General features: G+C 33.1%; 2 protein-coding genes across 2 annotated transcripts in view; both read right to left on the bottom strand.

Moving 5' to 3' along the window:
• Positions 1-783: 783 nt before the first annotated feature.
• Positions 784-7,185, bottom strand: Smp_090010 (putative molybdopterin cofactor synthesis protein A; the record flags this gene model as incomplete). Its single annotated transcript, XM_018796127.1, has 3 exons — positions 784-1,038; positions 4,278-4,637; positions 7,066-7,185. The coding sequence occupies 3 exons, from the start codon at positions 7,183-7,185 to the stop codon at positions 784-786; spliced, it is 735 nt and encodes a 244-aa protein (XP_018650371.1).
• Positions 7,186-9,794: 2,609 nt separating this feature from the next.
• Positions 9,795-18,424, bottom strand: part of Smp_171270 (putative molybdopterin cofactor synthesis protein A) — a gene marked incomplete at both ends in the record, with an annotated part of 12,453 nt that continues 3,823 nt past the window's right edge. The window contains 3 exons of the mRNA XM_018796126.1: positions 9,795-9,847; positions 13,232-13,538; positions 16,181-16,333. Of these exons, the coding sequence (XP_018650370.1) occupies positions 9,795-9,847; positions 13,232-13,538; positions 16,181-16,333 (513 nt within the window). The remainder of the gene's footprint in view (positions 9,848-13,231; positions 13,539-16,180; positions 16,334-18,424) is intronic.

Genomic DNA, 18,424 nt, shown 5'->3' with positions numbered 1-18,424 from the left:
TGCCATTGTTTGTTTTAAAACATTGAACTCAATACTCAACCTTTTTTTAGTTAAATTAGTTTTCTTCCTACAGACCGTAATTAATGATACTTCATCTTTAATCAGCTGATGAGGTCATAAATCTTCATCGACTGAGATGGTTAGGCCACGTATTACGTATGCCTGAACACCGATTACCACGACGCGCTATGCTGACTAGTGTAGGGGATGGTTGGAAAAGAGTTAGGGGCGGCCAAACCAAAACGTGGCATCAGTGCTTGAAGTCACTAACTTCTAGTCTGAGCCATGTTGGCAGATGCAGACTACTTGGTTGGGGTCCGCGTGACTATCGTAACCAAGGGTTGGAGACTCTAAGTGACATGACTCGGAATCGACCACAATGGCGTAGGTGTATACACTCTTTATCTTCTCTTAAACCTTAAGATTAAAATTGCTTCATAACGTTCTTCCTTCCTATACTATATCCTTATATACAACCTATCTTTCATATACTACCACCACTGAATTAACTATTTCTATGAATCCGGTGTTCATCTTGTTGTGCTAACGAGGTATGGCAACTTGGACCGATGCATAAATGTGCCTGGTCCTACGTTGTAGCTGACTGACTGACATCTTTAATGAGATGTCGGTTCCCATTCATATTGCATGTGAAATAAACTTTAAAATGTTCTTAATAGTTGAACCATTTCGGCAATATATCGTAATAAAGGAATCAAAGTCTGCAAAATACTGTAAACAAAATTGAATTCTAAGCAAAGCTGGATAATCAAGTTCTTTTCTTTATTTCGATGCACCAAGTTTTAAGTAGGAACCTTTGGATCCACCAAGTTTTTCTAATAGTTCAATTTTCTCAATAATAATTGGCCCTTTTTGTAACGGTTTTAGCATATCGTAAACCGTTAGTGCAGCAACAGAAACAGCTGTTAATGCTTCCATTTCTACACCTGTAGACTGACCAACTGCTTTTACTTGTGATTGTATATGAATTTTGCCTAATCTGTAACCAATATCCACTGAAATATATGATAATGGCACCTAGAATAAAGAATAAAAGTATTATACTTGAAATAGCATGAAATAAGCATATTTAGTGCAATTACTGTGCTGATACTTTCTTCGAATGCTCCTTCAAAGGGTCTTAAGACAGTCAAACATCCTGTGTCAATCCATCTCCTTTATTAGTGGCTTATTTTAGAGGTAAATGATTAGCTTCAATGGCAAATAACCAAATGTAAGTCTCTGTTTATTCCCTTAGTTGTATCTGGAACTATCAGAACTCATGACTTTGTAAAATTATACTTAATCTATTTATTCTTTCAACCACAAACAATATTTTTCATCTATTCACGCTGTACTTAGCATAATTGACAGGGAAATTATATTGAAATCAAGTGTCTGAGTGTTATACATTCATACACTGTGCCAATAATTCGTGACTCCGATTTTGATACTGTTAGCGAAACTAGTTTATCCTCTTCTCTTTCATGCTCCACTAAACAGAGTAAAAACCAGTTTTTCAGATGAATCTTGCTAATGTTTACCCAGTGTGATTAATCAAAACACATTAGGTTTGTCTATTACATATCAATAAAATTGGTAAAAGTATTTAAACCGAGCAATCTTTATTAACACAAACTTTCCTAAGAAGGTATTCAGATTTCGTAAATAATATTCAACCGGAATAATGGGAAAGAACAGAAAATCTTAGTTTTGCTCACAGTATAGGAGTTGGAGTCACCAATTATTGGCACAGTACATGAACGTATCGATTGGCGACGGGGATTTTGGTACAAAGAAAAAGGAAATTTAAATTATTTCGAATTCATATCAGCTAGAGACAAGGTTGATGAAAATAGGTCCCATCCCCGTCGCTACTGTTATGGAATGTGTTTTTGCGTGAGGCGAAATTTCCATTGTTAAAATAGATTGATGTAATGCTAATCGATAGATGAACTCAATGACAATTTGACGAGATCGCATAATTGACTCAGGTTTCCGAATGATTAGTAATCAAGACAAAACTACCAACCAGATGAATGGTTTTTTCATATGATAAAATAATATGCTTACATAGAAAATATGAACACTGAACATGATAAAATGTCATAGGCGATCGGAGGAAAATAATTTGTAAATTATTCATTCGCCAATCAATTAAGACCAAATCGTTAGACCTAATCATATCACTAAAGAAAAAAACAGCTTAGATTTATCATAATACTCCTATCTACTTCAAAAAATATTTCCTCACTATCTGCATTAACGCTTATCTCTATGAATTCACTGAGATGATCTTATCTGGTGTATCGTCCACCATCAGAAAAATCTCTTAAAACGAATACCTTCAACATACATGTAGTACACTGCTAAAGTCACTAATGCATGTTCAACACAATCCACCTAACTCCCTATTAAAAAGATCAAAAAAGTGCATTCGAAATGTACGATAAGTTTTCTATCATTTACAAGATGGGTTTTAGCGATTAGATAAAGCCAATTTCCCACTTATTGTCACATCCATTAATCTCAATCAACCTCATTTCGCTCATTATATCAATACACATCGGTAGTGTTGGAAACAAATTCGAATTGGAATATATTCAAGCCTTATATCGGAAAAACCTAGTAAATAGTCTCCAGAAGTCAGGCTTTCAAATCAATCGGTTCGAAATAGTCTATCCAATTCACACACTATCTACTAGTTTATATGTAGGAGCCAAAGCATATGCATTAGACATATAGAAAGGAGGGTTAAAGTCCGCATCTCTTCCACAGAAGTTCAGGCTATAAGGACTGCATATTTTTAGCAGTGTGATTGTACACTATTTGATTGACAGTGTACGTGATTTCGCCGTCTCAAAGTTGTTCAAGATGATCAATAAAAAATGGATGCCGAAGCAGTTCCCATAAAATGATCAAGACATAGTTACCAATCTTGCTCTACCACGGTGACCTCATTTATAAATGTTAACTACGTAATTTTTCATAGCATCAATCATTATTTCTTACTTTATATCTGATCAATCTTATTTTATATTTTCAGTATTGCATAACCATAGTATTAGTCTTTCGTATCCTTCTAAAGAATCCTGTTTCTAAGCTGTTAGGTTTTCTTTTAGAATATTCATATATCCAGCCTACAAATGTTCCTATCAGTTAACATACAAACTCTTTTATTTAATTCTTTCATGCCTTCTGGTCTTTTTAATAATTTTTCATTGATGAGGACTTTTCTTATGTTATGACATAAAATACGTATATCCTATTCTTAGTGATTAATAGTGTTAAAAGGAGTCCATGTTATTCTCCAACGTTCATTATTTATGCTTTAATTAAATTAATAAATCGTCTTATATATAGTTGAGATCATGAGTCACTTAAAGCTAGACCACCATGGAAAACCTGGAAGCACTGGACGACCCTTTCGTCCTATTGTGGGACTCCTCAGCAGTGCGCATCCACGATCCCGCCTCGCGAGATTCAAACCCAGGACCTATCAGTCTCGCGCGCGAGCCATTAACCTCTAGACCACTGAGTCGGCATCCAACGGTGTTAATGTCTTAATTCAACTAATCCACAACGAAACGGCCGTCCAGTGCTTCCAGGATTTCCGTGGTGGTTTAGCTTCAATTGACTCATGATCTCAACTATATAAAATAACTAAAATCTCCACAAACCCCCCTTCTGAAAATCATCTTATAGTCAAACATCCTTATGTAAAGATTCCAAGAGATTAACTCTTCTAAACTAGTTTTTTTTTCTTTTCTTTAACTAAACTACTCATTCTAAACAACTTGAAGTTCATAATTCAAAATTATTAATTAAAATGTAAAACTTTAAATTATTTAGTAGGAATAATAACATTTGTACAATCTCAGCGAATGAATTTGAAGTAAATCCAACGTCTCGCCTGGCAATCTGGTTCAAGCTTTTTCAAGGAAATATCTCCTTGAAATATTTCAATTCATGAATTCAACTATTAAAATGAAGTGAGTTCAAACTATTTATTAGCTTAATAAATCTCAGATTATACTAAGTTATGAATAAATATCTCCTTGAAATGTTTCCTTGAAAAAGCTTGGACCAGATTGCCAGACGAAACGTTGGATTTACTCCAAATTTATTCGCTGAGATTTTACAAATATATATTATTCCTATTTTTAATGTCTTACATCAACTAGGCGCCCAAATACTGTGAAACTATTCGCTCTAATTTAGACGAAAGTTTTTATATATTTAAATTATTTATTAGAACAACTCATTCAATAACTTACTTGATGACATAATGGTATAATATTAGAAGTTTGTTTAGCAGCTTGTATACCAGCTAAACGTGCCACTGTAAATACATCACCTTTTGGTGTTAATAGTTCATATAATTCATTTGTATTATTATCATCAATATGACTTTCATTATTATCATTATCATGGATAATCTTATCTGAATTATTATCTATAATCAAACATTGATTATGAATAAATTGTTTAATATAATCATCAATACATATAAATACTTGTGCTTTAGCTGATCTAATTGTTGTCATAATATTTTGTTTCTGACTATTTCCATTTACAATTTTAGATGTAATATCAATCATTTTAGGTGAACGAGTTATTACATCACAAATTTCAATCTAAAATATAAATAAAATCAAAAAAAAAATTTATTTTAAATAAAGAAATAAATTGAAAATGACCGTCCAATGCTTCCAGATTTTCAATGATCATCTAACTTAGATCATTTCATGAATTCAACTGATCGGACATACATTAAGGAAATCATCAATGTGCATCACGAGGCAATCCCTAACTTGGAATCCGGAAAGGAAGCGGAAAAGAGGAAGGCCAAAGAACACATTACGCCGGGAAATAGAAGCAGATATGAAAAGGATGAATAACAACTGGAAAGGATTGCCCAGGACACAGTTGGATGGAGAATGCTGGTGAGCGGCCTATGCTCCTCGACGAGGGGTAACAGGCGTAAGTAAGTAAAGTAAAGTAATGAATTCAACTATTAAAATGGAATGAGTTCAAACTATTTATTAGCTTAATAAATCTTATATTAAACTAAATTATGAATAAAATAAAATGATAGGGATATGTTGTTTCTTGTTACATGTAACGAATAACTCTCTAAATGTTCATGATGGTTTTTTTAATTAAATAATCACCATGCACTTGTAGGTTCAAAACGATTTAAGTTTTTTATTTTTTAAATGGTGAACAAGATATTCCTTTTGGTTCTCAGTGCTGATCGGATTCATTTGATTAAATAGTAGTTTGTGAACAGTATACCAATCGTAATGAAAACCTTGATACTTTCGAGCTCTTAAAATAGATTCTTCTTTATGAGGCATTACAGATACATGGAACCTTGACCGAAATCCTTTTGATTATCAAACAAAAGCGTGACTCAATTTTGAAGCAGCGAATACATTCCATCCAGTGTACTTGCAATGATTCGTATATTATGGGATACAAAAAAGACAATCTTCAAGTTAAATTAGTTGATATATGATTTTTATTGTGCTTTAACGTAGTGTTGTATCTAAAATTCTGGTTCAAATCGATTTACTGAAATAGTGTGTATCATGTAATTACTTGAATTTACGTTCATTACTCCGCCTGTAGCAAGTTTAGGGTTAGTACCTATCCCAACCCCGTATAATGGAGAAGAGTTGGACATGGGGTCAGCAACTTACATTCCCTATAAAACAACCTTGCTAAAAATTTCTCACCAGAAGAAATAAACTAAAAGGTTCATGTAACTGTCCTATGAAATCACTGTAAAAAGCTGAAAATTCCTCAACTTTTCTACTTTTACTTATCTCTGTGGAGGTTTTCAAAATAAATGTGTATTTGTAATATTAGTTCGACGTAGGGCGATTATAAAATAGCATTGATGAAATAACAGAATCTAGGCAATGTATGTTTGTTAGCAGAGATAGCAAATATGTACATTGGCTGATCGGTGAGAAGTAATCAATACACTGTTTGTCTAATTCTGTAGTATCAATCAAATTTTACTGAAATATATCTACTAGTCTAATTGATCCAACATTCTGCGAACTATCTGACTGATGACAATTTGCTACTTTTGATCAGCACTACAGAATAAATCAACATTAGTTACTATTCATCGATGAATCAATCCAAATATCTCAATTCTACAGAATCTTAATCGAAGCTTAGACTGCTACAGTTGGTGATGTAAGTTTAAAGTCCATAGGGACCATTAATCTTCTGAAGTTCATTGCTACGGTTCAATGACAAGTGTCAACAAGCAAATAAGTTGAGGTCCAGGTTTTCTTACTAAAATCTACTTCTTTTTCTTTCGATCGAGTAGTATAGACTGTTAGAACTAAATTATTTTTATAACTAGTCGAATTATATCCTAAACACATGTATCCTTAAGTTCAGTTATTACTTCCTGTTGTTTAACACATAAATAATAAGACAACTGAAACATGCTTGGTAAAATTTAGACCCTCTGATCTATAACATAATTATTTATATTGTTATTGAACAGCTTAGTGTATGAGTTTTCAATACCATCGTCTTGTAGCTGTTTTGTAAAATATATTAAATGATACTTGTAGTTTGTTTGCTAGTTATTTCCATCTCTGACCGCATGACTTGATGATTATTCACATATAAAATGACGAGTTTGGTAGTCAGTTAAACCATTGTATCTTATTTATATTATCTCAGTCAGTGGAATACTTTCCATAAACCATATAACTAAATAAATTAGAATTAAATAGTTGAATTCATGGGTCAATTGAAGCTAGAACACCATGGAAAACCTGGAAGCACTGATGAAGAGTCCCATACTGGGACGAAACGGCCGTTCAGTGCTTCCAAGTTTTCCATGGTGGTCTAGTTTCAATTGATTCATGAATTCAACTATTAAATTACTAAAATCTCTACAAAACCCTCTTCTGAAAGTTAGTATTAGTCAAATTATTTCAACAATACTATCCGTTATTCTCTTGTATAGATTATGATCAATTGATTTCATTATAATTGAATAAAAAACTTTAAAAGAAAAAGATAGCTCACTGGATTTTGTTGTTCTGTTGTCATACTTGATCGTGTTGATGATTTCTTTAAACTATTTGAAAAATTTGGTTCAATTGCACGTTTAAAACAATTGATCAAAGTATGATGGCTCATTTTCATATGTTAGAAAAGAAAAGTACATACAGAGTGATATATACACGAAGTTTTCTATGGTTCCTTGTAATAGAAATGATGATTATGTAAGATAAACGATTTGAACTTTTTGAAACAACAAAGAACAATCCCTTAAATATTCAAAAGCATTGAAAAGATTATCATATTCGAAATTTAAAAATGTATTGAATGAGAATCTATTAACTTCTTTGATAAAAAAAATTACGTAAATGGACCTAGTTTCCGTTTTGAAGATGGTTGTCATCACAAGTTGAAAAACAGGCTACAATGAACAGTCATTCCGTTGTAGTACAGCACACCTCTTTAGTCGTCGAAGCCAGAACCTCCAGACCTCATTGCAAGAAGGTTACCTATAGAACAGTGACTTGGAGTACATTGGTCTACATTGCCGTGATTACGCAATACTAAAGCGTACCCATCAATCACATCACTTTTAATTATAAATGACTATAACTGTCGATAATGAAATTAAAGGTTATGATTCTAAGTGATCTTTACCGAAATGTATTCACTAAGTATATCTCTATCAAACTGAAATCTTCTTGATTATCATGACTATATCAAATTATCTAGAATCACATAGACTGACAAACAATTATTAAACTTTTTAGAAAGAAAATCATTAGTGTGATAAGGTTTCAATCGACATTTCATCAGTTACTAATTATAAAGTGTTTATAGTAATCTTGAGAAATATTACTGTTTTTGAGATTTGCTTCCTTTTAATTTCACCATAAATCTGTTTCCACATAAATGGTTCACTATAATCTATACGTAATTCACTTCTTCGATTACAAATATACAAAATAAGAGTATTTTATTTACTAAAATCTTATTTATTTATTTAATTATTTCTAGACACATAAATATTGGTACAAGGGGGCACCAGATATATATGCACCACACAAATCTTATTTCATTTGTGTGAGGGCTGTGATACTGCCCAGATGCCCAAACTGAAGCAGGTGGTTTCCTTAGGGGACCTCACCCGGAGCCTTTGATCTAAAGATCTGATCCACAAGGCAGTGGAACATCGTAAGGAGATGCAGTCCCATAGTAGCTGGTGACCAACGATTAATTCATACGCCATTTATTCCCTCAGGATACTGGAGCCCATGTGCACCATTGGTTTGGAATCAGGGTTTTCCAACTCCCCTAGGTGGACTTTCCGTGTCCACCAACCCGGTTAAAGCACCAGACATTCGCTTTTTGTCCTCTCAATTTCGTAAACAACATGGGTGCCACAAGAATGCAGTGAGTAGGACTTCCCTGGTAGAGGCTATATACGCGTGGTAATATGAGAGGATTTCGAGAGGGAGAGCGGACTCTCCCCACTCTCGGCCGTACCGGGGCATTTGTGGGCTAAAATCTTATTGATCTTTTATGTTTCATTATTGAAAATAAAACATACACACACACACACAACGAATTAACATTTGACTTGATTTGGCTTTGTAAGTGAATAAATAAATGAACGATGTAATTTATGTATAGTTTTCTTCTTTTTTTAAAAAAAGTGTAAACATTTACACAAATGAAAATAATTAATTTATTCTAAAAGAAACAAACTAAAAGTTTATTTATTTATTTGACCCCCCCCTTCATGACTATTTGTGAATGAATAATCTCTATTGTATCATTGATACATTTACTTGTTTTTTTTTCTATTACTTGTTTATTTTTACAATAAATTGTGATAAATTCATAATCTATGTTAATTTGTTACAACATTCATCCTGTGTGGATTGCCTCGATATTGCCTGGATTCCACTGCTAGTCACTATCCATCTTTACTTATAATGCTTGTGACTTAAGGAAATATCAAAACAATCTGCACAGGATGTACATATGCCAATCAGAGACTGACCAATCGCGGTCCTAAGCATCAATGAGATGATTCAAATAAATAATACAAAATGAATTTAATAGTTATAGTATTTGGTCAACTTAACTGAACAAAGGAAAAAGATCAAATACTTTGTGGAGTTAAATCAAATAATATCTATAATGCGATTTGTATTTCTAAATAGTCAAACTCATCTAAATTTTTGTAAGCAAAGATGGATAGTGGCTAGCAGTGGAATCCAGGACATGCGCTTCGTCCCATTTGGACTCGTCAGGTGAATGTATCTGCATCTCAGAGTTGACGAGACGAAACGCGCGTCCTGGATTCCACTGCTAGCCACTATCCATCTTTGCTTACAATGCTTGTGAATTAAGGCTATATCGAGACAATGTGCACATATGCCTATAAGAGACTGACCAGTTGCAGTCTTAAACATCAATGGGAAGGTACAAACAAATCATACTAAGTGAATTTAATCTAGATTGTATTAACATAAGTCCTGATCTATGGTTAAACGGATAGTTATTCTGATATATCTCATACTCTACCCATGTACTGACTCAACATCAAATATTAATACAAGTGACTTATAAAAATTACGTCTAATTCAGTTGATAAATAAATGATTTTCAACTAATAATTTCAAACATCTCAAATATCCCATCTAATAAATTCACATTAGTCCACATGACTGAAATCAATGGTCAATTAATTTCTAAGTTCATGTCAAGACCATGACCTAACTGCATTAAGACCTCCATTTGTTTACATCATCCTTAAGTGACAACACATACATACAATCTTACAGAAAACATACAACATCAAAAATAAAAAAAAGTATAATAATCCAATGAATAGATGTTTTAATATATTTACATAAAAAGTTATTCTACACTGATTAAAAAATTTTTATATGAATTATAGAATCATTGAGATTTGTTCAACCACCAATCCGAACCATTGAACGATTTACACTTGATGCAAGTTGATCAGCACCTATAGTTCGTTTAAAATAAAATGAAAGAAATAACCACTTTTAGGAAAATTCACAAATAAATCATTGATAATAAAAGGATCAAGTCAATGTTTATTAAGAGGGAAGTATGTAGAAAAGATGAATACTTCTTACTTGATGTCTTCGAAGCATTGCTCAAATATCCTGGCACCACCGAGTAAGTAATGCAGTTATTAGGAAACGGGTACTAGGTAAGGATGGCAAATCGATTGATGAAGTAGTGAAACTTCATCAGTTGAGATGGCTGGGACACGTGTTACGTATGCCCAACCACCGACTGCCCTGACGTGCAATGTTTTATGGTGTAAGAGTAGGTTGGAAGAATGCTAAGGGCGGCCAGACAAAAATGTGGTACAAATCCATGAAGTCACTGACAAGTGGACTGAACCATGTTGGTAGGTGTAGACTACCTGGTTGGGATTCGCGAGATAATAACAATCGATGGTTAGAGACCTTGAATAACATAGCTCAAAATCGTTTGCAATGGCGAAGGTGCATCCACTCTTTGTGTTCTGTCAAATTTTAATCTTCTGAATTCTTCATGTCTCTATCATTTTCCTCTTTTCAAATTTATTTCACCGGATTATACTTCTTGAATAACATCTTCAAACCCTAATCTTTTGAATTACTGCTTATACTCTTACTATCTCTACCACTATGGAATTTGAATCGACTACTGTATCTCTGTGCTAATGTTGTATGGCAGCTCGAACTGATGTACGTACGTACGAAGTTCTACGTCGTGACTAATTGGTGATAAAATAACCATACCTATTTTAATGACTTAAATAGGTGAATATAAATCTATAATACAATGAAATAGTCATTAAATTAATAAATTACAGTTAACTCAGTAAACGGTTTATTCAACTTTAAATCAAAATATTATTTTAGTTGCATAGAGAAAAAAAAGGATTAATCTTTTAAGGTGGAGGATAATTTAGTGAAATGTAGGATTGATTTTGTGTTAATCAAACAAATATCTAATTTGATATTGTTGTATCTCGTGGAGAATTATGAATGGTAACTTTGAGAACTATTTATGGACCAATGTAATATGTATATTTCCTATTATATAATCGTTAAGTAACTAAACTATTCGTGTTCCTCTTATTATAAGCTTTATTTTGACCTATAGATTATTATTATACGATTTACCATTCTTGAGTTATCCCCAGTCCATTAATTACTGTTTCCCCTATTCACAGCCACATTTGGCCGAATATTGTACAAATATTATTTTCTAATTTATGGTATGATGTGGTCTGTCTGTTTGGTATATAAACCCAGTATATTTGAGAATAATTATTCATATTGCAGAGGCTGTTATTGGTGTTCTGGACTTAACTGGCTGGGCTAGGCAGATAGCAGGACTGATAAGTACTCAAGACTGCTCATACAACTTTTGTGTATCATTGGGCGATCGATAGTTCACTGCTCTTCAATTGGCGGTATTATAACGTCATACATATCAACTGGGCAAGAACGCAAGCAATCAATATAACAGATACTCTCAATTTACAGGTTAAATATTGTTAGAAAATAATGTTTAGTAGGTAATTCATAAAATTTTATAATAGACGGAAGAACTATTATGGTTATATATTAATGGATTATCTTCGCCATTAAATTTGACAATTGACGTTTGATTTTTAGACAAGAGCATTATTATGAATTAATTCAAGTTGATGAGTTTTCTGGATGTGATTTTATTGAATGTAATAAAGTTTTTCACTTCAGTAACAAGTTCGTAGACATTATATGGGTAGAACATACTCATTTTATTTAGCTTTTTTCTTTTCTTATGTTCAACCCTAATTGATGCATTGATAAGGTGATTATAGTTAAAATGTATTATGAAGTTCATATTATATTGCATTGGTCATAACATTTGTTACCGTGCCAAGTAAGTAAGTCGAAAAAGGACAAGACCAAACCTCTCGTCGAGGAGCATAGGCCGCTCGTCAGAACTCTCCATCCAACTCTGTCCTGGGTAATCCTTTCCAGTTCTTTCCAATTGCAATCCATCTTTTTCATATGTGCTTCCAATTCCCGACTCATTGTGTTCTTTGGTCTTCCTCCTTTCAGTTTCCCTTTAGGATTCCAAGTAAGCACTTACCTCGTGATACAGTTTGGTTATTTCCGCAGTGTATGCCCTATCTACTTCCAACATCTTTGCCTAATTTCCTCTTCAGATAGAATCTGGCTTGTTCTCTCCCACAACAAGCTGCTGCTGATGGCGAGTGGCCAACAGACATTAAGTATCTTGCATAGACAATTGTTTATAAATACTTGTAGTTTTTCAATGATGGTTGCGGTAGTTCACCAAGTTTCAGCTCCGTATAACAGAGCTGTCTTGACGTTCGTATTGAACATCGTGACTTTGATATTGGTTGACAGTTGTTTTGAGTTCCATATCTTATTCATCTGTAGGAATGCTGCTCTTGTTTTTCCAATCCCTGCCTTCACATCAATGATGTTGTTCAGGTAAGTGAAAGGTTCCACCTGTTCCAGAGTTTCTCCATCAAATGTGATTGTGTTGGTGTTCCCCGTGTTGTATCTGAGGATCAAGCTTTTACTCTTGAGTATGTTGAGGCCTACTGCTGCAGTAGTTGTCTTCATCTGCATTTGTTGATGTGTACGGGATAGGAAGGCCAGATCATCGGTGAAGTTCAAATCGTCTAGTTGATTCCGAGCTGTCTAGCATAAGCGAGAGCAATCACCTAATTACATATTATAACCTAATGTCTTAAATGAATTGAGATAATTTGTAAAGTTTCCTTTTCAAATCATTCTATCGTTCATAACATTTTCATTTGATCATCTTGACTTCACATTTTTAAAACAAGGTTTTTTTTACCAGAAAACAAACAACATTTGTACATGTATTTCATTTACAGATTATCATATAATGAAATACGGCAGTCAGAATGTTTGTAGTTCAGGTTATAGAAATCTCTTGTTTTACAATTCTCATAGTACTATACCTATTCGGTATATGATCAGATATCAATCTACAAGAATTACAGAAAAACCCAGTGAACTAAATCGTGTGTCATAATTAGATTTATCGCTTTGATGGCTTTGAAAATAATGTCCAGATTAATAGTGAAACGTTTATAAATGGAAATAAAATGATGTATTAGTTTATTGTTTGCAATCATATTTACCTTTGTGACTAGCAGACTTTTTAGTTAAAGCTTGATCTACAATTTGATCAAGTTGATCGTAGATTTCATTTAATTGCATAGATTGTTTTAAATTATAGTTAGACTTTTCAGTGCACCACTCATCAATTATATGTGAATTCATTTTGTTGCGTAATATTTTCACTAAACTCACTTCATAATTATCATGTAAACAAATTTTAAGATTTCCATCAGCTGTAAGACGTAAACGTGAACATCCAGCACAAAAATTCTCAGTCATTGAAGTGATGAAACCAATCTTACCTAACCATCCTGATACTTGAAAATGCTTCACAAAAAAAAGAAAATATTAAGAACTAAATCAGAGAATATTAACAGGGAAATTGTTTTCTATCACTGAACTCAACCATCATATTGCACCGATAAACATTAGTATATAATTGTATACTTTATATCACTATCCGATATTTAAGTTCAATAAGTCTTTAAAGCTTACATGACAGACTTTCTTATCCAATGAAGTAGTTAACTATAAGACGTGGATCAATGGATCATCTGTGTTACCTTTTTTGGTTTGAAAAGACTTATGGTGATTTTTAGCGCTTCTTTAGTAAATTTAAATGTTGACAATAAAAAAAACTATTATTTGTCAATTAAACTGTTACGATTGAATAGACTATTCATATAGTAAACTATAATGAATTCAATGTTTTATACCTATTAACGTATTAATACGGTTCTCGTTGAACCATTAATAGGTAAACACGAGAATGAATTACTCTTCATATCTTAAATGTCCTTTACTCACTTCATCTTCCAGCATAAATAGGATGTACAAAATGATCTGAGTAGGGAACATAAGATCTATGACTTATTATCATGACGATCTACCATTTTTAAATAATTTGGTACTCTATTCGATCTGTGTTCAATGCTATTAGTAGTGATGCAGAAGATTTCTAGTTATGGTGAAAACTTACAATGAAGTTAAGTGTTTTGAACCAGATAGTTTACTTGAGCTGACTTTTATGAAATTATAATCCAGTGAATCTCGCCCCATATTTTAGATCATTTTGATAACACATACCTTTGGGTGATATTAAGTTTCTAAAGCTGGATGATTTAATAGTGAGGCGTTCATCTTCAGCCTCGACGATATCATCAAATGCACTTCAAATAGAAGTGAGCTTACGAATTATTAAACATGCGCTAGACCAGTCTTCTGATATATATATATATATATATATATATATATATATATATATATATATATATATATATGCATCCACCTACTAGCTAGGACTAAATGAGGGTTATAAACCACTGCGAAGAATATAGATTATAATTTACAGTTGATGCTTAAGGCTAGGAACTAGATTTAGGGTTTTCATCAAGAACTGACATCAACTAAAATGCCCAAACACTGCTTAGCCAAGTGGATGGATGAATTTCGCGCCAAGATCCAACACCTGTTATTCTAAATCTGATTGGTTCGTCCATAAATTATGGTCTTGCCGATCGTATGAATAATTTTTGTTGAAATATACATTCCCGCTGCCCTCGTATGTAATTGTCAACTTAACTCACGTTAGTGAATAACGGGATTAAATAAGTCAAATACGAGGACGAAATGTCCATAAAATTATAATTTTATACGTGTAAATGTCATAATTTGATATCAACACGAACAACAATAATAATTCCACTTCAGGTGATGATATGAAATTATTGTGATATTGAGAATACAGTAATTAATATAATCATAATCTGCCAAATAGATCAGTGAGTGGTTGACACGAGGACAAAGTACCGATAAGATAATACGATTTTAGCATGTTCTTATCACTGCTGTACTGGCTTCACTGAATACACCATACTATAGATTGTGTCATTTGAGTTACTCGTCGACTAAGTCAGCTACTTAGTTTGTTTATCAGATGCGTAGAGTTCGAGATGTTCATTGTTTGAGTAGTTTTTTCCGTTTCTTTTTTGAATCCTCTATAACATGACACACTGATTATCGCTCACAAATGCACTGCTGCACAGATATGGTTCTTGTTCTCAATTACCCACTCTTATGATAACAGAACTTTCATATATTTGCTATCTACATTTACAGATCACAACGATATTCTCATTATATACCTTATCTGAATATACATCTTGAACTATAATAATTATAACTGGAATTATTAACTACTTATAATTGTAGATTATCAGACCGTAACAAATTCGAATACTCCAATTCCTGAAAATTTATGTAACATTCTGTATATCTTTCTTGTGTGTACATGGATTTTTGACACAATAACTTTATCATTTTGCCGCCCCCAAATGCCCTGGTACGGCCGAGAGTGGGGAGAGTCCGCTCTCCCTCTCTTCAAATGCTCTCACATGGCCTCGCGTATATAGACTCTCCCAGGGAAGTCCTACTCACTGCATTTTGTGGAACCCATGTTGTTTACGAAATTGAGAGGACGAAAAGCAAATATCCGGCGCTTTAACCGGGTTGATGGACACGGAAAGTTCACCTAGGGGAGTTGGAAAACCCTGATTCCAAACTATTGATGCACATGGGATCCAGTATCCTGAGGAAACGAATGGCGTATGAATCAATCGTTGGTCACCGGCTACTATGAGACTGAATCTCCTCACGATGCTCCCCTGCCTTGTGGATCAGATCTTTAGGTCAAAGGCTTGGGGTGTGGTCCCCTAAGAAAACCACGTGCTTCAGTTTGGACACTCGAGCAGTATCACAGCCCTCACACAAATGAAATAAGATTTGTGTGGCGCATATATATCTGGTGCCCCTTTGTACCGATATTTATGTGTTCAAATAAATAAATAAATCATTATAACAATATATGCCATGAAATATTAAATATGAAGATGAAATAATTTAATGTAACATATTTATATTACTTAAATAGTTTTATACATTAAAACTAAAATATTTTGAATAATACTTACTTTTGCTATATCAAATGAGTTTTCATTTAAACAAATTAAATTTGGATAAGAATTTTTTATAATATTTAACATTTGTTTAAATGTAAATAATTTTGATAATTCCCAATGGTTACCAGAAAATGGCATATATTCAATAAATCGTACTTCAATAGGCTGAATTAATAAGAATGATGAAATGAGTATATATATGTTTATAAAAAAGAATTAATTATAAACAACATAAGACACGATAGAAATGTGGATCGGTCCAAAATGTTTACTCTTCTCATCAATAGGGAAATGGAAAACCATAGCCAAACGAGTCTTTATAACTTTATTTACTGTTATTGAACTAAACAGTAAATTTATTTTGAAGAGATGAGTGAATTCGCAGTAGGAAAAGCATGAAATTATATGAAAATTCAAGATTTAAAGGAGTGTAAAATAGTCTGCATCATCTGGTTTTGACATTTCTGGGAATTTCAACATGATTAACTATCAGATTCTTACAGACAAACTCATATCTTAAAGGATCAGAAATTGCGTGTTTGCTTGACTTAATTCTTTTCTCATTCATCGTCACTAAATAATGAAGAGAAACTCTTTCTTATCGGATACCACCCCGGTCACAAGTGGGATAATACAAGGTAGTATTTTGGGTCCTTTGCTCTTTTTAGCTTATATAAATGATATCTGCAACCGCTTTTGTATGGGTAAGCCCCTTCTAGATGCAGATGATCTTAAAGTAGTGTATTTATTTTCTAGTCATGAGCTTAACCACATATAAAATTGTATCATTATGCAGCTCAATGGGGTAGCCCAGTGGTGTTCAAAATGGAATTCGAAACTAAACACTACTCCATGTAGCTAGATTCGTTTTAGCTATCTTTTTCTCAATCTAAACTTGTCTATAAGTAGTACGTTATTATGTAGGTTTCGTGCAGTGACTGATTTAGAACTCAAGCATTCTCACACCTTGTCTTTTTCAAAAATCGTCGTTAAATGGATTTCCAAGCCCTGGTGACTTCTGGGTTATAACAATGATTCATGCATTTTAATGTACGGAGTATATATCCAAATACTTATTGTATAATGTGATTTTATTCCTAGTAGTGCTTGTATAAGGCACAAAATGTCTGGGATCTATTCAGCGGCGGCTCACACTTCTCATTTTTGGAAACGATTGTGCCTTAAACCATATTTCCAGATCCAACAAACTAAGACTCGACCTTTTATAGAAGAGGAGACTTACACTGCATTTATTCTTTCTTCACAATACTTAATAAACTATCTTTTACATCCAGCACTGGAATTCAACAAGATGAGACACCCAGATATAGCACTCGCAATTCATTATCATTAATAAAACTGCTTTATTCGAATTCCGATAATCTGGAATAATTTGCTGAAACCTGTTCTTGAAACAGAATCACTCCCAACATTCGTTTATTGTTGTGATATTTAGCTCTCCTCTCATACTGCCTTAAATATATTTACACTTTTAAATAAATCCCATCCCACTATTGAAATTAGAAAAAAGTTAAATATTCGATGGCTGTTATGACTGAGCGCACTCGCTAGACATTTTTTTATGAAGAGATTTTACATTTACACTGTCCTTGGTAAATTTAACTGATTTAAATACTATATAACCTGATCAACAGATTATGAAACGACTTGGCATATGCATAACGGCAAATCTATCAGACTAGTGTTTGCTGTTGCTTTTCCGTGCTCTTCCTCTTGTCTTTTTTAGTTATTGACAACTATAATAACTCTGTATTGACACTGGAACTAACCTTGAATACACTGTTTATACATCAGTAGGATATCCTAGTACCCCTACAAAAAATCAGTAGTTCTCAACTGATCCCCCGTGTAGTTGTAATTCCATGAGACAAATATATTACCAAAGCAATCTTGAATTACATAATTTTAAACAATTTTAAGCTTTATATCTCTCATTTACATGTAAAAACTTTTATCTGTACCCAATACAAATTGTCCTTGTGAAGTTTTTTTTGTTTTTTCTCCATTTAAAAAACGTGCATCTTCCTTGAAGATGATACATTTGTAATGTACTTTGTTTATTTGAATCGATTTAACCTTGACGATAGAGAAGAATACTTTAAGATAAATAGATAGAATATAGTTAGTTAAGTTGCCCGGGTTAGAGTTGGATGGAGAATGTTGATAGGCGGCCTATGCTCCTCCACGAGGGGTAACTGGCGTAAGTAAGTAAGTTAAGTTATTTATTAGGTGAAT

This window comes from Schistosoma mansoni, chromosome 2 (assembly GCF_000237925.1).
Source record: "Schistosoma mansoni strain Puerto Rico chromosome 2, complete genome".
NCBI lineage: Eukaryota > Metazoa > Platyhelminthes > Trematoda > Strigeidida > Schistosomatidae > Schistosoma > Schistosoma mansoni.
This window is presented reverse-complemented; position numbering and strand designations above follow the sequence as displayed.